A 23,281-nucleotide genomic window follows, 5' to 3' on the forward strand; every position below is an offset into this window, starting at 1 on the left:
ATTTTGTAGTCTTACGATAAGACAGCTTTGACCTTAATTTCCAATTTTCCCAGGAGTTATTGCCATGAAGCCTATTGTTAAGTTCACACTTATAATTATAAGGATTAAAAGGGCAGATTAGAGATAGCTTGCTCTCTCCCCAAAAGTCCCCCTACCACCCATTTAAAGTCTAAATGGCACAGGTAACCAGTGTAGTGACATCAAAACTGGAGAGATGTGCTTGGATTTTCTTTTCCTAGTTAAGATTCTGGCAGCTGCATTCTGCTCTAGTTGCAATCGATTGATGTCTTTTTTGGGTAGTCCTGAGAGGAGTGCATTACAGTAATCTAGTTGACTAAAAACAAAAGTGTTCCAGTTCTCTCACCCCACATTAGCTATTAGGTGGTGAAGTGGTGAGAGAGATAGCCAGTTAGAGACAGAGGATGATTAGGGGGGCTGTGACGATGTGGGTTCTGCTCCAATGCTCCCATCTCCCTTTTTGGGAGCTCTTGAACCCAACACTGTCAGTAATGTAACCGGATGAGCTGGACAGTGAGGACACAAAGAAACAAGGTGATGGTGTAAAAAGGTGCAAGTGCTTTTATTAAAAACAACAAAACCAAAAACAGTGTTTCAAATAAATAGATAGATAGATAGATAGATAGATAGATAGATAGATAGATAGATAGATAGATAGATAGATAGATAGATAGATAGATAGATAGATAGATAGATAGATAGATAGATAGATAGATAGATACTTTATTAATCCCGATGGGAAATTCACAATAGTGCAGTGCTCCAAACGTCATTAATTAAATAATCCATTAAAAACAAGTGAAACGTGGAGGTTGAAATCCCATAAATAAATCCAGTTAAAATGAGGTTAAAAACAATGGCTGGAAGCAGTCCTTTAATACAAAAGCCAGTGCCTACTTTCCCCTGCTTCTCCCTTCCAGGCCTTGCATCAGAGGAGTCACCCTACCTGCAGCTGACTTCTTCTACTGGTCTGGAAGCTTCCCGATCCCTGGCTTCGTTTAGCTCTTCCAGACCGACACATTGGGATCCCCAGCAACCAGGGCGCTCACACTGGGGCTTCCACTTCCCATGCCTCCGATTCCCGCTGCTTTCCGCGGTGAGCCAACCTTCTTCCGGTCACTCCTGCTCCTCTGAAGTGCTCAGCAAGAGCAACCACTACTTTCTGCATCCCCGAGTGCCAGCCGAACACTCTACAGGGTTCTTCTCCCAGCTGCCTCTTAATACCGTGAGCCGGCGCTCACTCTCTCGCTCACACACATGCACCGGCTTTCAGCTTCCCACTTTCTCTTCTTCCTCCACTAACCTCAGTTCTTTTCCAATTTTTTTTCCACCTACACACTTGCGCTTCTCCTATTTATTATGGGAACGTGGCACAGGTGTGGCGATTAGCAGCCCTTGGCATCAATTACAGATACAGACGATTCCTCACCTGCACACTTAAGTGAGTAAATGCCCGCATCACACAGCGTCCGAGAAATGCTCCAGCCACACTACCACGCCCCCTCTTTAAGCCAGAAATGCGGTCATTTATTTAAAAACTGGGATTTTCTTCTGATCCGTGGACCCGCTATACCACAGGGGTAGAATGACTAAGCCATGGAGGGCAATTTAGCCTGGATATTGGGATATACTCTACTGTTTATGAAGGACGCACAGGGATCTTTTATGACCACAAAGAGTCAGGACCTCGATTTTACATCTCATCTGAAGGATGATGTCATGTTTACAGTACAATGTCCCATCACTGCACTGGGGCATCGGAATCCACATTCAGATAACTGGCTGGGCCTGGACATGCTTAGTTTCAGGAGGAGGACCTCTTCTCAAGTGCAAGTGGTATGGCTGCTACCTCCACAACATTTACATTGTTTGGGCAATAGTTCAATTTTGAGATGGGTTGATATCTGTGTAAGGTTTTTGTGTTTTCCTTGTGCTTCTGTGGAAGTCTTCCTTAGACTGGTGTCTACTGCCATTAATTCTCATTTGGTACTCAAATGCATACAAGTAAATACAAGAATAATCCTTAAAAATATTTCTTAAAAAGAAAATGAAAGTAAATAAACTGAGTAATAAGGGAGTCACTTTGCTATGGCAGTTTCCTAAACTCAGTCCTGAAACTTCCTTTAAATGCAAAGACACTAGTTAGCAAAATGCCAGCATATTTGATTAAATTGCATGTCCACTTATAGGTATCCTAAAAATTAAATAAAAAGGATATATTGACTTAACATTCTATATCCAGAAGAGTCTTCTATGGTAACTCCAGCATAGCCCCAAATCCCAAAATTAAAAATTGTTCCCATAGGCTCTGTCAGCAGTGCATCAGTGGTGAACTGAGTGCTTCCAGTCCTATGGGTGATCAAAATGCACGGGTCATCAATACTAATTTGTTTTGGGCTGACACCGAGATCACCCCTCATTCCAGACAGTCAGAAATATGTTTGTTGAAAGTCCCTTTCTTTTCCTAATTTCACTCTTTGGGACTGTGCTTTTTATTTCTGTGATTACTACTGGTTATATGTCATGGGGCTATGGGAGCTGCACCAAGTGTGTTGGTTTCTCTTCTTTTTTCAGTATTCCACACAAGTTGATGGAGCCCTCGTCCCATCGGTATTCCCTGTCCTTTCTAGGTATATTCTCCTAATCCTGTTTTCCTTGTAATGTATGGTCACAGTATCTTTTTGGTATTATTTTAAACAATCTTGTCGCATTAACCCTGAGATGAAAGGATTTATTATTTTTTTCAGTGTCAGTGACTTAAGCTCCGGTGTCTAGGTTATTTTTGCTGCCGGATTAGTGGGGTTAGGTTCTGTATTTAGGTAGGGGTAGATCGTCTTAATGGGCGGCATTGTGGCGCAGTGGTAGCGCTGTTGCCTCACAGTAAGGAGACCTGGGTTCACTTCCCGGGTCCTCCTGCGTGGAGTTTGCATGTTTTCCCTGTGTCTGCATGGGTTTCCTCCCACAGTCCAAAGACATGCAGGTTAGGTGCATTGGCAATCCGCAATTGTCGCTAGTGTGTGCTTGGTGTGTGTGTGCCCTGCTGTGGGCTGGTGCCCTGCCCAGGGTTTGTTTCCTGCCTTGCGTCCTGTGTTGACTGGGATTGGCTCCAGCAGACCCCCATGACCCTGTAGTTAGGATATAGTGGATTAGATAATGGATGGATGGATTTTTTTAGCCTAAGAGATAATGTGAGCGGGTTACTATTTTAAGCTTAGGTGTCTAGGTTACTCTTGCTGCCCGGTAGGTGGGGTTAAGCTCAGGATTTGGGTAGGGGTAGACTGTCTTAATTTTTAAGGAAACTGCCCATTTTATCATCCCCTGAACTTGTACTTGACTTTTAAGGTGGATGTGAGCCGATTACTGATTTAGGTTTAGGCGTCCGGGTTACTGTTGCTGCCCAATTAGTGGAGTTAAGTTAAGGATTTGGGTAGGGGTAGACTGTCTTTAATTTTTTCAGAAATCACTATTTTTATCCTCCCCTGCACGTGACCTTGACTTGCAACTTGACGGAAATCACAATTTTTTATCATACCCTGAGTCGGTTAATATTTTAAGCTTAGGCGTCTGGGTTTCTTATTGCTGCCTGATTTGTGGGATTAAGTTTAGGGTTAGGGTAGGGGTAGACTGTCTCAATTTTAGAACACCCATGTGTTTTATCTCCTAGACTTGATTTTGACTTATTGAGGTGGGGACGTGTGGGTTTGCTGTTTTGAGCTTACTTGTCCTATCATCAAGATCTCCTCATATTTAGACCAGTCGGGAAATGTGTGTTGAGGGTCCTTATCCACGTGTTTTCCCTCCGTTTTCTGTCCTTACTACCCCATTTGGGATTGTGTTCTACTATTGTTATTTTAAGAGACTCCAAACCATATGACAAAAAATGCTGCACTAGGTGTGTGTGTTTTTCCTTTTCGCTCCTAATATTATGTACGTGCTGGTGCAGCCTTTGTCTTAAGGGCATTCCCTGTCTCCCCTATATAGATCATACAGCATTGCTTGCATTGGATCGCGTAGACACAATTCTTTGTACTTAGATTCAATCCCTGTTGAGTCGGACGGGAGACTGACGTGATCGAATAGTTCTAGTCTGAAACCAATATTTTTGTGGTTGAACCGGTATTACGTTGATATTTTTGATTTGGCTCCAGACCAGTTTACTTGTTAAGTTGCCGTTTTTTCGGAAAGCGGAAATTATTCTATAGCCGGCTAGGAAGTTAGGGCCCGTTTGTTGTGTCTCCTGGAAATTGTTTTTAATTGCTCGCTTTCTGGCTAAGTGATGAATATGTGGTTATTAGGGGTAAGATTTGTTGTGTGATATCCCTTGGGTTATTTTGTAAAAACATATTAAAGCATCTCCTCAAAAATGATCTCCCATAACCTTTATACTTAAGAGCTTGGCATAGAATCTTGCTCGCAGTGCAGAAGTCCTTGGTACTAGTACAAATTCTATGAAAACGGAGCAGCTGGGACTTGACCAAACCACGAAATGTGCATGGGGGATGGTAACTGCTCTTGTGTAAGAGTGTGTATGTGTCCGTTTCCTTAACGTAGACCTTAATATCTAAGTTTTTTGTTTGTGAGAAATCCGGACCTTTGTAAGTCGTGGTGTCCAGGAAATTAACTCTTTGAACATCTTTGGTGTATTTGATTTTTATGGAAGGGTTATGAGAATTTAAGATGTTTATGAAGGTCTTGAATGTGTCCTGGCCGTGTTCCCAAGTTCCCCAGATATCATCTAAATAACGCACGTAGTTCCCGGGGAGGAATGGACATTTTGGAAACACTGTCTCTTCCCATTCTGCCATATAAATATTTGCATACGACGGAGTGAAGCGTTTGCCCACAGTGGTGCCCTTAATCTGTAAGTAATACTCTGAATTAAACACAAAATTGTTTTTAGCTAGACTTAATTCCAAGAGCTGCAATATATTGCTATTTGGTCTGTTTGGGTCTGGATATTTTTGGAACCACTTCTGGACTGCCTGGAGTTCCCTGTCCGTCTCGAGGTTTGTGTACAAACTATCGATGTCAATAGTGAACAAAAAGGTGTCGTCCGGAATTTCAAGCGTTTTAACCTTGTCTATGAAGTCATAGGTGTCTTTTACATAGCTGGGATGTCGGGTTGAGAGCGGATTTAAAAAGTAATCTATATACTGTGCTCAATTGTTCGACTCGCTACCGCAGTCTGAAACTATTGGTCTTCCCAGATGGAATTTTCTCTCCTTTGGCAAGCAGGGTGTGTGAGGAATTCCACCTCCTTTATCTTTAAGAATTTATTTTTCGTCACGTCCTGTACAATATCTGCAATTATTAGTGCCGTTTCTGGAAAAATTGGACCGTCCAGTTTTAGGTAATGTTCTGTGTTATTAAGTTGTCTAAGCGCCTCAAAGATGTAATCCTGTTTATTTTGGATAACGATCGCAATACCCTTGTCCGCAGATTAAATTATTATTTCTGCTTTATTTTGTAGTTCTCGGAGCGCATCGCTTTCGGCTTTGGACAGATTGTGTGTTAATTCGGGTTGTTCTTGTGCTATTGTTTGGACTTGTCTCTTATCCTTGTCTGTTATTTCTACTACCTCTAGTGGGATCTGTTCCATATTAGGTTGCCAGTCTGATTTGAGGTGAAAAGGAGTCCTCTCTAAATCTGTCTCCTTCTCAAAGAACACCGCTAGTTTTAGTCTCCGGTGGTAATCAAAAATTACAGTTTTTCTATTTTCCCTCTGTATTTTAAGCAGGGGGGAGTAGGGTGGGCACAAAAGTGAGACCTTTTTCTAAAACTGAAATCTGATCGACTGTTAGACTAACTTTGTTGGAAAGATTAAGAATATTATTTTTCATTGCCGCGTTTGCAGATTTAGAGGACACAGGGGCAACTAGTTTAAATACTGGACCCAATGATTCAAGATTCTTTTCGCTGTTTCTGTTGTCCAGTGGATTCTTGTGGTAAGTGCATTACGAAATTTAAGTTGAAGAAGTATTAAACTTGAAGCAGTGGTATTATATGGTTGTAAGGAAGTGCGCTTACCGTTTGTGTGTTGAGGGCACTGCCGCGGGAACGCAGGGCAGTCTAGCAGGTGAGCGCTATGATGCGCAGTGTGTCTGGACACACGTGGAGCTGGTATAATAGCCAGTACTGGCTCCACCGCACATGTTCATTTTTACTCGCCAGTGTCCTCGCAGCCTGCCCAGCTCAGGCAGTTTGAGGTGCTGCGCGACTGAAAGAAAAAGCCGGCATTTGTTTGTATAAACAGGATTGAGTCCGAGATTGAGGATCCCATATTGTAAATAGATGACTTTACTTACTGGTGAGTCGGCAACGGGTGAGCTTGAGATCAGCATAGCCATTGGCCGCCCAGGGGGGCTTACGCGTGTGACCGACAGGGGTTCAAGTTTAAATGCATAATTGCTCGGGGCGTGTCGCGGCGCGTGGTATGAACACGCTAGTGTCTACCTGGATAGGTGCGTGAGGTAGACAGGGTGGCAGATTGGCTGGGCAATCTTGGCGCTTATATTAAAGGAGTTACAGGCCAACAGGGGTCGTCAGTGGACCTAAAGGCGAGGTAGGAGTAAACACTGCTGAGCTATTTGGAGGAGCAGTTGTGATTTTGGCGGCTTTGTATATATTCTTTTGTATATAGAGTTATATATCTCCTAGTGATCATTTTTGGTGGAGGTATATATATTCATTTGGTGCTGGGATAGTTTTTGATTTTGGGTTTGCTGCAATTGATTTTTTTTTTGTATATACACACACTTGTTTTTGTGCATTTTTCTTTCCTGCTGGAGGAGCGTCTTGAGCCAGGGATAAAAGAAGACAACCTTCATTATTGGAGTGTGTGTGTAGTTTTTTGTAGGAGTGCACTGTTTTTTGTAAATACACCATATTTTTCTTTGGTATAATTTATTTCTGAAGAAGTGTCAGTGTTGAAGGACTGTGTCTCAAAGCCCACCTGACACTACTGCATTTTGGTTGTACAGTGCTCTTGTAAATAAACTTGCACCATTCACCCTTCAATTTTTGTCTATGTCTCATCTCTCCACTGGGATGTGTGGGAACATGTTCTGGATAAATCTGTTCGTATAGATTATTTTGTTCTTTATTTCCCTTATACAATTTCTTGTATTAGGAATTTGTTAGTTTTTGCATACCCCTTGGGGTCAGAGTGCAGGGTCAGCCATTGTACAGCGCCCCTGGAGCAATTACAGGTTAAGGGTCTTGCTCAAGGATGCAGCAGAGTAGGATCTCTTTTGGCAGTGACGAAGATTCGAACTGGCAACCTTCTGGATACTATCACAGATCCTTAGCCTCAGAGCCACCACTCCGCCCTATGTTTTTTTTTTTTTTTTTGCTCTACTGTGTCCAGGTCCCTCGAGTAGTTCAATAATGGGATGTATATCTTGCTGTTCGGGAAGGCTACTGTTGCTACCTTATACATCTTGTGAATCTGTTTTGCCGTTGTCTCCCTAACTTTACTCTGTTTATTGTTAATGCCAAAGGAGAGTTCCACTGTTTTCACTTTAGTAGGTGGAGCCAATTTTTCTAAGATCACCATTGCGTTCAGAAACTTGGCCCCCGGATAACTATCAATTTGCACCTTTCCAAATTGGTGCCCCGGATTTCTGGAAAGGTTGGAATATCCAATGAACAAGTGTTTCTCTTTTGGCACTAAGAACCAGTCTACATTTTTGCAGAATGTGTTAATATGTCTTCTTGGTTTACTCTGACTTGGGTTAGGGGAACCGAACTCCTCCAACTCCTCCAACTCCATCTGCTCGTCTAGACTAATTGTCCCTGGGTTGATCGTAGTGGGGTTGTTGTGAAGGATGGGAACGTCTACATCAGTCCCTGGATTCCTTACATTCGGCTAATCTCCTCCTGTTGCGTCTATTCTATCCTGACTGCTTCTACAATGTGAATCAGTACTTAGAGGAGCTGGACTCGGTTGGGCCGGGCACACTTCTGGCTGTGAGGCCCTGGATGAGTGTACTTCGGCCTGAATCCTCATTGTCCTTATCCTCTGTGGTACAGAAAGGCTGACACTGGGCTGAGGCTCCACAGGATGTTCTGCCTGGCTGGGCCCTGGTCCCTTTCCCCTTGTGGGTTAGGGGTAGGGTCAGGGTAATTGTTAGTGGTTTATGGGTGAGGTCTGTCTTAAGGTGCACTGTAATAAAATGCCCTCTCATCCAGAGCTGGTTCAAAAAAATGAATTATTTGCCAAACTTTTTCAAAAATGACTTATCAAATTCAAAGCCACCATGAATATAATCAGGCTAAAAATTTTAAACAGTGAATTAAACATTTTTTACTTGCTTGTAAGTCAGGAGTATTTCATTATCCTTATGATGGAAATAGAATGGGCGGCACGGTGGCGCAGTGGGTAGCGCTGCTGCCTCGCAGTTGGGAAACCTGGGGACCTGGGTTCGCTTCCCGGGTCCTCCCTGTGTGGAGTTTGCATGTTCTCCCCGTGTCTGCGTGGGTTTCCTCCGGGCGCTCCGGTTTCCTCCCACAGTCCAAAGACATGCAGGTTAGGTGGATTGGCGATTCTAAATTGGCCCTAGTGTGTGCTTGGTGTGTGGGTGTGTTTGTGTGTGTCCTGCGGTGGGTTGGCACCCTGCCCGGGATTGGTTCCCTGCCTTGTGCCCTGTGTTGGCTGGGATTGGCTCCAGCAGACCCCCATGTCCCTGTGTTCAGATTCAGCGGGTTGGAAAATGGATGGATGGAAATAGAACATAGTCAGTTAGTGTCTTTATCTTTAAATGGTACAAGAAGCAGCACCCAACATAAATCAGTTGTATTAGCTGAGATATTCACATTTACTACAGTTTACTACATTACTATATCCCCCATTAGCTATTGTTATTGCAAAGAGAAACATCAATTTAATTTACATTATTCTTTTTGTCTACATAAGGAACTGAGCATACTTTAAAGACAATACTCAGAATTGCAGCATTACCGTCTTCCAATATCATTTATAACAGTAATGCTGTCATAAATATTTACTTGTGTCCAACTGATGCTCTATCTAGGGTTGGTTCCTGCCATGCCCTCAGTACTTCAGCATAGACTCCTGTACCCTGTAATTCAGTAATGGGATAAGTGATTTTGAAAATCATATTGAATGTGGTATATATAACAGGAAAGGGTATATACAGAAAATAAATGACAGATGGAGGATTTGTGTTAAGTGAGTTAAAGTTATTTAACTCTTAAATATGTTGACATTGATCACTACATTAAATTTTGTGAATGCAAATAGCATTATAAAAGATGTGAATAATTACAAGGATAAAACATCAATCAGGAATTCATGCAAAACTGGAACAATGAGAAACAGAATGATGAAAAGTAGCAAACACCTCTGATGAATATTTGTATTGTGATTAGTCAGTATTCAGCATATTAAATTACTGTAAAAACTTCAGTTTTATAGACAAGTGTTTTATCAAATGTTCTCTGTAAAGATTTCAGAAACCAAAGAATTAAAAAAAATTACCTTACCTGTAAAATAAACAGTCTATTGATTATAATTAATTTAGGAACTGTACCACTTACCTTTGTATAAGTTATGCCCTTAATGTATATTCATTCAAGTCTTTTTTTTTTTTTTAACAGGGAGGAAACAAATATTCTGGAGGCGGCTTCACATGGAGCTTCTTTATCTATCCCACTAATAGCTAACATTGCTGTGAATTTGATAGCTTTTCTGTCACTTTTGGCCTTTCTGAATTCTGCACTCTCCTGGCTTGGGAATATGTTTGATTATCCACAGTTCAGCTTTTCGGTATATTTTTTGTTTAAATTCTAAACTTCATATCTTCAACTCTAAGAAAGCTGTGCACTTTAAAACAACTCTATGGACACTTAATGTGTACTCTTAAAGAAAAACTATAATAGTAATATGTGCCATTTCTTCAGTGGCTACACTAAATTGGCCCCTTGTGAGTGTGTCCATAGGGCACTTTGATGGACTGGTGAGCCATCCAGGAATCTTCCTTGAACTCAGTACTGCAGGGATAGACTTCCACAACCTAAATTCAGTTATGCAGGACTGAGAGCATTTTATTATACTGTACTTTTTAAATACTATATGAACATTTAAGCTGTAATACTAAAAGCAGTGCATCCAAAGTGTATATACCACTTACTTTTATGAAACAGAAAAAAATGATGGCATAGGTGTACAGGTACAATGGTTAGCAATGCTGCCTCATAGTTTCAAGTATCTGAGTTTGATTCCTAGTGAGTCACTTTCTGTAGAATTTTTCTTGAAGTTCTTGCATGTCGTACCACATTTCATATTCAAGATTGTGAACTGGCCTAATGTATGCAGAGTTTGTCCTCCTTGATTGGTTTGCATGCTATCCTGAGTTAGTTTCTGTTCTTTGCCAACAGGATTGGCTATAGTCTCAAACTGAAACATTGAATACATTTAATAACAGGTTTGGAGAATAGATGGATTCATGAAAATGTGCTATTTATTATAATGCTATTAACATACCTAATGGGAAGAAAATATACATTCAAACACACTTGTCCAAGGAAAATCATTTAAGTAAAACAGGAAACTGTATTTTATTGGCAGCACATTTGGCTTCTGCACTCCGTGTGACTTTTACATTTTTATTATGTAAGACAGAACACTGTATCTGTGGAGGCATTTTTGTAAATTTTCTCTATCTGGTTGTTTCAATAGCCTACTTCACAATGGGATACTCTATTCAGTCAATCTACTGCACAACTGGCATTTTTTAAGGCAGGTGTCAAGAGTAATTTTATCGTATCATATTGTCTGCCAGTTGATGGGTAAGACTCAGTAGAATCCTTGTTTACCATGTCATCAGCATCGTTTGGTTGTTCTGTTCACTGGATATTTATTGTTGGTTTTTTTGGAGCAAATACAACATTTTACCATAATTAAAGCAGCCAATGGAAGGGATAAAGAGAAATTATAAATAAACATGATAAACTAACTCTTACTACTACTTTAGATTTCATTGGCCATTAATCTGTTTACTGCCTGGTTAGGCACAAGGACTTTCTTACCTCTTAAGTACTGCAAAAGCACTTTCACTCACCTCCTGTCTCTCTCGCTCTCTGTCCTTTTCTCTTTTCCCACCAGTGAAAACTGGTTCCAACTCACAACTGTAGACTCCACAGGCCTAAGGTGGAATTTATTCCTATAGTCATGTCCTTGGTCAGGATACTCCATCTTTCACTATAGTACCACCAAGTTAGAGCTAATGAGAATATAATAGGTGTAATAAAATGAGATGAGAGAACATAGTAAATCTAATTTTTTTTAGTAATTCCTCCTTGCATTTCTTTGTATCGCATAGACTTCATTCCTGGATGATCCTTTCATTTACAGTTGTCTCTTAACCCCATGCATCCTTGTCCCTGGCTTAGTAACGATGATTGAGCTATGGTCACATAATGGGAGGGTAGCAGTAAATAAAAGGGGAAGTCTAATTAGAGCTGTTTGCTGTTGCATTGTGCATTTTGCCAGTGTGAGAGTCTAAACAGTAACTAAATGTGTTCCTGACATCATTGTTCAGCGTTTTGTCTTTGTCTTTCTGGCTAGTGATTTTGGGTATCGTCTGTATTTGTTTATTAACATCATACTTGTATTTCTAACTTTCTTTTTGATCACAGACCTTATGATAAATAACATTATTTTACCGACTAATCTCTCTCCATTTCTACATGCTCATTTCTTGTCCTGTGTCTTGGCAATCCCACATTATATGCTGATGTTGGCAGGCTGCACTAAGCATGTAACTGCCTGTGCAGGTTATTGCTTGACATTCTGAGTCTTCAGACACTCTAAAATAGGACAGATTTCTTGGGTATTTCCTTGCGTACCTTACTTAAAATAGAAACACTGTCCCATGTACTAACAACTAATGGACTAGAGGAAATTTACCGATCGCCTGAATTTAAAAGGGCCAACCCCAACCTGATATCACATAATGCAATCAAATTGACAAGAGGTGTCCCAGGCTCTTGCCAAAATTACTGTTGCTTCTCTTCTCTCTCTCTGTAGACAGTAGAGGAGTTTTCACTCGTGTTCCTATAAATCTTTTTATACAGACCCATAATACCATGTTTCTTCCTGCACTTTTGTGTGTCTCTGCTGCTAGTATGCTTTCTAAGTATTGGGCCCATTCTCCTATCTTGTAACATGGTTTCCTCCATGGTATGTATTAGCCCACCAGTCACCGGAAAACACCTGAGAAGTGTGGAGTGTTATATTAGTTGTTATTGTAGCTATTTATGTTTGAGTATTCCAGTTTATCTATAAATAGTTAAGATTTAAAATGCTGTTTACAAAAAATGCTTACTTTTAAATAAAATTACAAACCAGTAATAGTACTTAATGAGTCTTTAATTTCCAGGTGATCTGCTCCTATGTCTTTATGCCATTTTCCTTTATGATGGGGGTCGACTGGAATGACAGTTTCCTAGTTGGGGAACTAATTGGTTATAAAACATTCTTCAATGAATTTGTGGCTTACAACAAACTGGCTGAAATGATTAAAAAGAGGCAGGCTGGTGGACCAGAGTATTCCGGGGAAATAAAACAGTATCTTTCTGTAAGTACAGCTTAATTTCTTTAAATGTTTTTGCTTAAGTTAATTATTTGATTACATTTTACATTACTATTACCATTATTGTTCACTTGTTAAGGTAAAGAGTGCCATAAATATACCACAAGGGGTGAGGGAAACCATTAACTCTTTCAAGGCGGATGTCGACTTTTGTCAACAGAAGGGGTTGAGGGTGGTAATCAGCTGTAAACGGTGACCAAACCTGCCGTTATGTTTTAGTTCGACTCTCTTTGCTAGAAGGAAAGTTAGCTTAGTTGGTTTGACTGAGATTTCCTGCACTCGGGTAAGTAACAAAGAGCAAACAACATCAAAAATTGCTTCGACCTCTGGCAAGAGCTCAAAATGAATGCGTAAAGCTAAGTACTACGTGAAAGACGTTTTGCATATTATCGCTGAACTGGACTCTGACTTATTAGACTTCGATTTTGATGCAAGTAATCAAAAACAAACAGAAGGTACCAGCATCAGCTGATCAGTCCCGAGCTGATTGTGGTGTTGAACACTTTCCTGTAGCTGATGTGCCTTTGGTAAAGTTCGCCTGGGAGGACTGCCACTTACAATGACAAGAGGTACAAAACAGATTACATTGCACTGTGACTACTGCTGCTGCCCACCACCCCACAAGAACAGCCGTGAATTCCTGCCAGCAGTTATGCCACCCGTGAGCAGCTTGAGCTGCAAGAGACTGTGAACTGGCGGACACAACATGCAGCAACGGACACTCATTTTTTGTTGATTTCTGTGTGAAACAACTGCTTTGTGTGCTTTTCAGAAAACTGTGTTTTTAGGAAAAAATATTCAGCCCTCAAAGAGTTAAAAAAAGTTTGGCTTGGAACGAAAACTTAAAGTTAATCAAAAAAAAAAATTAGAATGCACTGAGCACAAAATTCAAAGAACATGGCAAAAAATCTGTATTGCTAGGGACAAATAAAACTAGGAGCGAGAGATGAAGGGATCAGGAGTCATAGTCAAGAGGCAGGCAAAGATAGTAACCAGGGAAACAATGAGTGCCAAAACTTTTAAATGAGAACTGAAAATCCAAATTTAAAGGATAAGCAAAAAAATCTTTGAACTGGGAGATCAAAAAAGGATATCTTTCATGAAAGCACAGAGACATTTTGTATAATTCCAATCTCAGAAAGCGAAAGGTCATCAGGGCAACCTTTTATTCCATCACCATAATGAGATCCTGCACTGCAGAAATTCTGGATTCTGTATTGCAAATACAATTTAAGGACCAGAAAAAAAATATTATTAAACAACATTATAACAAAATCAAGCAAAATGCAGATCTTAACTAAAAAAGGAAAATTAAAAATTAAAAAATTCAGAAAATATAAAAGAGTAAGGGAAATGAAAATAAGCTAATAATTACAAGGCAAAAAAAATTAATCCTTAATACAAAATTCAAAAATTACTGTCATTACAACAAAGCCACAGCTTTTAAAACCTTAAAGCACTTAAATGAAATGGTCAGAAGACCCCTAAACTCATTATGAAAGGAGTGAGCAAAAAGGAGCAGAAGGACTCAACTACAAGGTTAATGCCACTAAAACCAGACAGAGGCATCCAGGGATTTAAATAGCCCTCATGTGTTGCAGCTGGACGTAATGATGGCACCTGAAAAAAATTACTTAATTATTACCCATTATTTAGCAATAAACATAATAACATAATTAATATAACACAGAACGAAACAAATTAAAACAATAAAAAAGAAATAAGCAAAGAATGCATAGTCGGCAATTTAAAAAATATGTTACAAAATTTAAACTTAAACAGAACAGACCAAATAAAGAAAATACAAAAGAGGAAAAAAACCAAAAGGCCCTGTGACAAACCAAAGCAGTCAGGAGTTCAGTCAGTAATTCAACACATTGATGTCTGCAGAATATCTGATTATTACTCAGGCTATGTTCACACTGCAGCAATTTTTGTTTCATATCCAATTTTTTGTTTGTACTCCCAACCACTACCACTATAGTTTGATCCTGCTCATGGCTACTCCTGACAAGATTCCATCCCGTTTCCAACCACTCTCACTGACTTACTCCTGAGCTTCGATAAGATTCTATTCTGCTCACAACTGCATTCCAGTTTTTCTTTCTAAAAGGCATTTGAATTTGGTATATAGTCTAAACGGATTCTTAAAATAAAAGAACCTATAAGAAAACAAAAATCATACACGAAAGTAAATCAGTTTCTCAGACAAAAAACATGGATACATATTTTGTCTGATCCATGTATGACACATACATGTTTTGAAAGTGCACGCCATATAACTCGTGCACAGTGTAGGGTTTGTTAAGTTTGGTATTTTTTAAGTCAAAGATTTTTAATTACAAAGATGCTATATATGCATTTTCCATGTGAAATTGTGTTCTAAAGTAAATTACTTTCCATACATTTTAAAAAATATCTTATCCCATTGGCGCTTTACATTGCAGTCTATGGAGTATGGAGGAAAATATGTTCATTTTTCAAGCCAAGACAGCTATCGAGTACTGACCCACGCTTTCTGTGTTTCTGACACATGTCTCTAACAACAAAAGGGATCTGGAAATACTCCTTTTATCACATAATCCTAGTACTGTTTTCCTCATGGTAAGGATATGTTTTCTATTCACTTGTGCAAGTTCTCACATATATACAGAAGTAAATCAAAACAAAGCCAACCACTTGGCACAAAAAGTTTACTGTGATTTGGTCTATCAGGAGAAAATCACCACCCAGGGCGTGAAAGGTTGTAAGTGTAATTACATGGCATGGACCAATAATCAAATAAATGACATATTTAGTGAGTTTTGAAGCTATTCCACCATACTCCATATAAAGTGACAAGGAAAACCACACAGGTGAGGTCTGTGCAGCTGCTGAGGAAAAGGCAGAGCTGTGACCAATGAGTGACATAAAAGGGGACCAGGACAGCTACCTGGGGAATACCCTCGAAGACCATCTGTGAAGGAGAAATTGCTAGATTGGTACTGCACTGCTAGACAGCACCTGACGCCTGAAGCCTTTTGAACACTGGCAGTGGATTCTCCTATGGCAATACAATGGGAATTTGAGACGATGATTTAGCATCCAGCAGGGCATGGAATAAACAAAGCATTCAACAATTACAGGTGTTTCTTCAGCAGTCTTCCTTGCCATCGGGATGTTACAATATTTTTTAAATATATAAAGAGCTATTAACTTGCGATTGGCAAATGCATACAGTATATAGCATGTTTGGGAAGAAAGAAATTTGACTTGAAAAATACTGAACTCCTGCAATTTTTTTCTTGGATTTCTAACACAGTAGCAAATCACCTTCCCATGAGTCTCAACTGTAATTTGGGAACAAAAAAAGTTCCAAGGAGCAACATCTGGTGAACACAGGAGGTGTAAAGAAACAACCATATTGCTTTTGGTTAAAAACTCTGATAATGTGGGATGTGCAGGAGTTCTGTCGTGATGCAAAATACTGCTTTGCTTGCACCAATGCTGAGAATGTTTTTTTCCCAGAAGATGCCTCAGTAGTAGTGTGATGTTGCTGATTAATACTCTGTTGATGGTAAAACTTTATTAACAAGTCCATTAATGTCAAAAAATATGATAATCCCAATCTGCAAAGTTTTACGCACAAGTGAAGAATAAATGTCAGAAATAGACAATCAATTTAGCACATTGTCACTTTGTAGACTGATTCACAAGAACTGTAGGCATGCAGTACCTACCCATATACTGTAGTTGATATCGACACCCTACTCTCATGCTGTTGACCTGAATTTCTCCCCAAGTAAATAAATATATTAACTCTGATCTCTTGCTACTGGACACAGGAATATGATCTAATAGTACCCGTTCTACAAAAAAATTGAGTCAGGTTGGACCTCTACATTGGATCCCCATGACCTTGTAATGGAATAAATATGAAATCAATACTTGCTATCAATATTTTCAGAGTAAATGCCAGTGTTATAGCATTTTGTAGAACTGAAAATGAAATTATAACTGTTTTGTGACAATTTTTGATAGACCCCAATGCTGTTATTTCTATCATGTCTGTAAACTGATATCTGCATAATACATATTGAAATTTTCTCACTTCCAAACTGTGTTGTGTATTTTTCATTGGTTATGAATGAATAGTGAAAATCATTCCAGTGCATCAAAGAATAAAGAAGTACAATATGATGTACCCACCATGACACCAGAGATATCTGGAGCCTTACAATTCAATCTGCCTTTTTATACTTTTCAGCATATAGAAGAACAGTCAGCTGAGCTAAAGTAGGTCATTAGAACTTTGATTTTATCTATTATATTCAACTGTGGACCCCAAGAGGTTTATTTTCTCCATAAACACTCTAAAGTGAAGTTTATGTTTAACTCCCCTCTGCCTTCAGCTGACTATATCACACTTTTAATGTAAATAACACTTTATATTGTTATGATATGTTTATGTTAATCATTGAGGTTCACTCTTTTTACTGTCTATGACATCATTTGTATTTTTATACATACACGTTATACGGTTTAATAATTTACTTTTAGTGCACCATACTCTGAAGCTGCACCCAGTGAACTGAGATATACTAAATACATAAATAAAGTAAAAAAATACTTTTTTTTTTTCAATTTCAGGCCCATTCAGAGGTCATCGCCACTTATGCCCTCTGTGGATTTGCAAACTTTGGATCTCTGGGAGTTCAGATAGGAGCACTGTGTAAGGGAAAACATATAATTCAAGTACTTTTAGAAATATTAATATTGTTTAATGACTTCCGTTTTATTTTTTAATTGACGCTGTCCTACTATGCTCTCCCACTAAATAATGATATTGGTTCCATTGGAATGGCAAGAGACCAAATATTAAGTGTTCAACTTTGGTCAAAGACAGATTGAGTGTGGGTGCATCGCTACCTGACCTAGAATTATACCATTGGGCTTTCACCCTCAGACTTATTTAGTCATTGTCATGTCCTCTTCTCCACCCTCCTTTTAGCTCCATTTAGACTCCACCCTTGCTTTTCCATTTTCTCTTCAGGGCATTCTGTTTGCCTCCCTAAAGTCTAAACCCTCCAAACTCTCCTTTGCCACACATCTTTGCATATGCCATCAACATCTGGAACTGTGTGGAAAAACTACTTGTATCCTCTGGAAATTGGCATTCTCTCACTCCCATATTTCATAAACCCACTCTTTCAATAGGTGACCCACATTGTGGGTCTTTCTTGGTATACAGGGATCATTGGGCTAGGAGATTTGTTTAATAGTTCAGGACTGATGACATTCCACTCTTTACAAGCTCATTTTAATTTCCCTTGTTCTACTTTCTTTTACTACATACAACTCCAATTAGTCCTAAGAACATGTGGAATTTCTCTAATTAATCTCTTTGCCAAACCACTCATTGTACTCTCTTTTTTGTTCTTTCTCTCCTAAGAAAAAAAACTGTCTGTACCTTCTACTCTTTACTTTGTAAAGCATCTTACAAACCTCTGACCTTGATTTCTCTCTGGACAAGACACCTTTCTCCTCTCTCTTCATCCCTCTCATGGAATGCTATATTCTACAATATAAGATATTGCTCTAGTTATCCGAACTATCCAGTTCATAATTCTATATATGTGCCATCTGATGAGCCTCACTGCCAATTTCCTTTTCTCTCCATATCCTGACACCATCCTTTCTTCATTTCCTTTTGGACCCATGTACATCACCTGCTATCTTCTTCACACTCTTTTAAATATTTTTGTTGCTTCAATCTTTCTTCTTTTAGACCCCTCTATGCTTCGGCTTAATCCTGCTGAATGTAATGGCTTTTTTCTGTTCTCTGTCAATCAAATTAATTTTTGCTTCCTGGAAGGACCTGAGCACAATTCGGTAGACAATTGGTAGTCCTCCTTCTACAATTTAATACATCTTGAATTATCTTAAGCACAGTTCCTCCAGCAATGCAACTGAATTTTGGACTACTGCTGCTCAAATGTGTAAATCCTGGTTTGCTGTAATTTTTTAATCTTTTGCTGTTGTGGCTTATTCATGAATCTTTGATTCTCCTCTTCTCTTTTGTGGAGACTGGATTTCCCAGAATATTTATCTCTTGGCTCAAGCTGGGAGAGTGTGGGGTAGAGAAGGTTGGGTTTTATTCTACCTTATGGTTTTTAATTGTTTATCTTCTATCATTTTGTATGTATTTAATAAAAAAATGATCACAAAAAATATCATTATTATTTACAATCCTAGAAACCATGCCTAACCTGTGGCTGACATCCCAACAGTCAGTATGGAAAAGTTTAGTTCTTCTATTTTCAAAAGCACAAAGTACACTATTGTGTTGTAGACTGAATACATACAGAGAGGACAACACAAGTTGAGTAAACCAAGGTTAAACAAAAAGCAAACCACGCAACTGCTCCAGTGTATTTTACCACATACTGTAGGACGTGTTCATGTCAGTACACTGTTAGTATCCACTGGTGCATTTCAGAATTTGCTTGTACTTTTTGCTGTTCCTTATTTCTCTTTTCCACTGAGCATTCACCATCCTAATTACTTCCTAATTCAAAACTTTTTTGGCTTCCTTAATCCAGGCACATCTTTTGTAGTTGGTGTTATGACCATCGGAGGTGACTACACGGCTGATCTCTTATGAATACTGCACAGCTTTTGAACTCTGATGTATACCATTGTTATCTGATTTGTCTGTGCTGCTTTCTGGATTGTCTCTCTTCTCACCAATTTTGTTTTTTCTCAAACCTTTGCCTGTCCTAATAGTTCAATTTATTATAATATAAACAAAAACATGTCTGGTATAAACAATACTATTTATTCCTGTGGAAAGAGAGATATGTTTGCATTGATTAAAAATCTGAAAAATAAATGTATGGAAATGCAAATTATATATTATTGTTTTAATTTGTGTCATACTGCAAAAAGCTATTTAACATCATTTAAAAATACATTTCTGTATTGTAAGCTCATTTTGAAAAAATATTTTAAATATATAATCCATTAAATTTGTATGCCAGCTACAATAAAGAGAAAACCTAAATGTAAAATAGTCATTTTACTAAACCAGTGCTCAAGAATGTAATATTTGTTTTTAGGAAACTTTAACTCAGAATAGAGTTTTATTGCTAAATTCAACACACAGGTTAATTCTCATAATATTATTTCCTTTCTTACTAGCATCTTTGGCGCCTAAAAGGAGAAGCGACATCTCTAGTTGTGCTTTAAGGTCTCTTATCTCTGGTACCATTGCATGCTTCATGACAGCATGTGTTGCAGGTAATTATGTATGTCCTACATTTGGGTAATTCAATAGTGCAAAGGTTAGTGCTGCTTCCAAACAGCTCCCAGCAGGCTGAGTTCAAAGCCCAGCTTGGTTACTATGTGTGTGAAATTTACATGTGTTTCCTAAATGTGAATCTAAGATCATCTTTACACTTATACTTCAGTGATCCAATCATGACCAGATAGCAGTCAACAATACTAAACGTCAGGTGCAAATATGCTTTTGATATGGTCTATCAGATCATATTCAGAGATGATCAAAACATATTAGAAACCATATGTAACAAAAGTAGAAATGCAAAATGTACTTTCTGTACTCGTTCAACAATCACATAAGTGGAAGCTGATGCTGGCAAGTGAGACATATTTAAATGCATGGTAATGCCAGGTTTAAGTGGGGCCTAATTTACCCCAACTTAAGTGTGAGTGCTTGATTGTGCCAAACCAAATAAAGACCTTCCTTACACAGCTGGCTGTTGTCCAGTCTCCACAGCTGCTGATAGAGGTTACCGCTGAAAAAGTGGGTTAAAAAATATGTTGACAGATATAGAGACATTCAGCAAACAAACTCAAATATTGTTCATATACCTTGCATATAAAATAAAGAAAAACATGACGGGTTAGGATAGGAAACACCCTAAACAATCAAAATAGAAAATTAAAAAAATTCAAGATCAGAATTCTAAAATATAAAATTCAAAACAAACAGAAAACGAACAAAAGTACTGAACTTATTAATAAAACGTATAAATTAAAGTTTGAAAATCATAGAATCTACAACTAAAGTCATAAACTAGAAACAACCAAAACACAAAATAGTTCAAAACAGGAAGATAGCACAAATCTATGCCAAAGCACACAGTTTCCAAAAGCAAACCAATGCCACATCAATGTTGCTGTGGCCAAAGGTGTCATAAATGCCCTTCTCACTGAAATGAATCCCTAATGAGCCCAGCACCTTACAGCTTTAACTCAATAAAAAAGTAAAAAATCAAGGGAGGGGAAATAATAAGCACAAAATAAACTGAGAAGAAAAAGATAAAGAGACTGAGGAAAGACATTAAAACATTAACAGGGAAGAAATAAACCAAAAATCTAACAATCAGTATTACTTTTTTTTTTTAAATTTTTTTCTTTTATAAAGATTCTTTGTTTGCCCGCTGTTACACAAGCCAAAGGTTGACAGACCCTTTCCCTTGTAGGGCTTTTTGGAACAGTTTTGGGACTTTGTTTGGAGGATCTTTCCTGTTCGCAACACTTCCAAAATAAAGTCCAAGTGTGGTCGCTAACTAAAATTCTCCAAGAGGAAAATTTTCAGAACAAAACATAGCTTATGATCTTGCCCTGTATAAATGGTAATCTGTGTTAAAATTTGGTGGAGATAGACTCAATGTGTCTATCAACACACATTAAGCTTTAAATATGATATTTTATCCTTTGTGTCATTAACTTCTAGTCTCTTTATTTCTGTTGTGTGCCTTTGTTCAATATTTTCAATGCCTTCTTGATATTCTTGACTTTTTTGTTTTGTTTTTGTTGAAATTAGGTATTTTTGTTTTGCATTCATTCATTTACTTGTTTATTTAACTTAATAAATTCAATCATTAAATTTGTTATGAAGGTTTTTTCGCTTCATATTTGATAAGCCGTAACAGTAATATGTCAGTTCTGAACAAATTTAGCCTTGCAGTTAGAAAGTAAAAGAAATACTTTTTAAATGTATTAAATACTTTTCATAATGTTCAGTTCATTTAGTGTGTTTTGCAAAGCTTTGTACATTGAGTTGAAGAATTTGTAATTTGATCGTTTCAAATTCAAAATTTGAGATAACAAAATGTAATATCAATGTGTGAAATTACAGCACCCAACATCAACTAAAATATTTTAACAGCAGATTATTTCTTAACTTCTTTTTTGTTCTAGGAATGCTCTACATACCTGAAGAAGCATTAACATGTCCCTTTGTACTTAACAATACTTTTAATTTTAACTTAAGCTCAGTCATCAACACAACAGACCTTGCTAAATGCTGCACAGTTCTCTTTGAAAGGTATTTGACATATTACATTATCCATTATTTTGCTGATTTTTAACTAAGCAATCAAGTTTTTAGTCTTATTATTTCACGGCCCTTGAATTCATGGTTTAATTTATGGCTGGGGTGTCTTCTACATGGGATTAACATGCTTCAAGTATGAATGCTGCGTTGGACAGTCCTGCTGCCTCATGAATCCAGTATACTGGGTTTATATCTCATGCCTGGTCATTATCGATGCCACATTCTCTCTATGACACATGCTCCAGCATATCCTTCCAGATATGTACTTCTTAAGCTAATTGGCAATTCTAATTTGGTCCTGTGTGTGAGTCCTGTAATGAGCTGGCACCCTGCTTCATCCCTTGTGCCCAGTGCAGCCAGTACAAGACTTCACACATCCTATGCTAACCTAAAATCAATTATATATGTTGGAGAATATCATGGTTGCGGTTTATTAACATAAGTTTCCTTCAGGGAGTTTGGTTTCTTCCCAAAGTCTAAAAGAAAGCGTCTTAGTTGATCAGTGATTTTAAATAGGTCTTGTGTGTGAATGACACTACAGTGAGATGACATAACATCCCATTAAGGAATAGGTCCTGCTCATTGCCTCTTGCTGGCAGGATAAGATTAATCCTCCAATAGCTGTGACCAGAAGAAGCTTCTACAGAAAACAGAAAGACTTTAGGTTAAACATATGAATAGGTATTATTGACAAACAGCGGGAATGCAATTTCTTAATGAAACAGAAAAGAGGTGAGTCTGTCGTATGGCTGTAAATGTGTAGACCAAAAAAGTAAAAGTCCTAGGCAGGTGCCAAATGTTAATTTTCCAGTTTAACCAAATAGACACAAATAAAGAAACAGTCTTTGCAATTTATCACTGTTTTAATTGTGTTTTTCATTACAGCGCCTTTTCAACTAATTCAAGTCAGATTATTTTTAATGGTTCGTACACATTAACTTCGCTCAGAGGGTGCTGCACAGTAATTGACTCTCTGCTATTTAACTGCAGCTTGGTCACTATTTGAGGTAAAGTACATGACTAATAAACCAACTTCTCTATCTAACTTTGAAAAAAGCATTGTAACTCTTGATCTGTTAATCACAAGATGTTTTAGAGTCCTTTAAAGAGTAATATGTTATTAACTTTCACCACAGGTTCCTTTAGCCCAGGTCATATATTAGCCTAATCCAAAATATTACATCTTTCTCAAGAATGGAAGCATTTTAAAAGACAGCATTTATGAGAAACCCGAACAACATTATTGAGCAAATACTCATTCTTAATGGACTTCTATATGTAGATTATTGTATTTCTAATTCATACA

General features: G+C 38.2%; 1 protein-coding gene across 1 annotated transcript in view; it reads left to right on the forward strand.

Annotated features, from left to right (window-relative positions):
• Positions 1 to 22,981, forward strand: part of LOC114652868 (solute carrier family 28 member 3-like) — a 65,472-nt gene extending 42,491 nt beyond the window's left edge. Inside the window, exons 11-16 of the mRNA XM_051928574.1 lie at positions 9,637 to 9,805; positions 12,420 to 12,617; positions 17,262 to 17,343; positions 19,812 to 19,910; positions 21,840 to 21,966; positions 22,861 to 22,981. Of these exons, the coding sequence (XP_051784534.1) occupies positions 9,637 to 9,805; positions 12,420 to 12,617; positions 17,262 to 17,343; positions 19,812 to 19,910; positions 21,840 to 21,966; positions 22,861 to 22,981 (796 nt within the window). The remainder of the gene's footprint in view (positions 1 to 9,636; positions 9,806 to 12,419; positions 12,618 to 17,261; positions 17,344 to 19,811; positions 19,911 to 21,839; positions 21,967 to 22,860) is intronic.
• The last annotated feature ends 300 nt before the right edge of the window (positions 22,982 to 23,281 follow it).

The sequence above is a fragment of the Erpetoichthys calabaricus genome, chromosome 5 (genome assembly GCF_900747795.2).
Source record: "Erpetoichthys calabaricus chromosome 5, fErpCal1.3, whole genome shotgun sequence".
NCBI classification, from domain to species: Eukaryota; Metazoa; Chordata; class Cladistia; order Polypteriformes; family Polypteridae; genus Erpetoichthys; species Erpetoichthys calabaricus.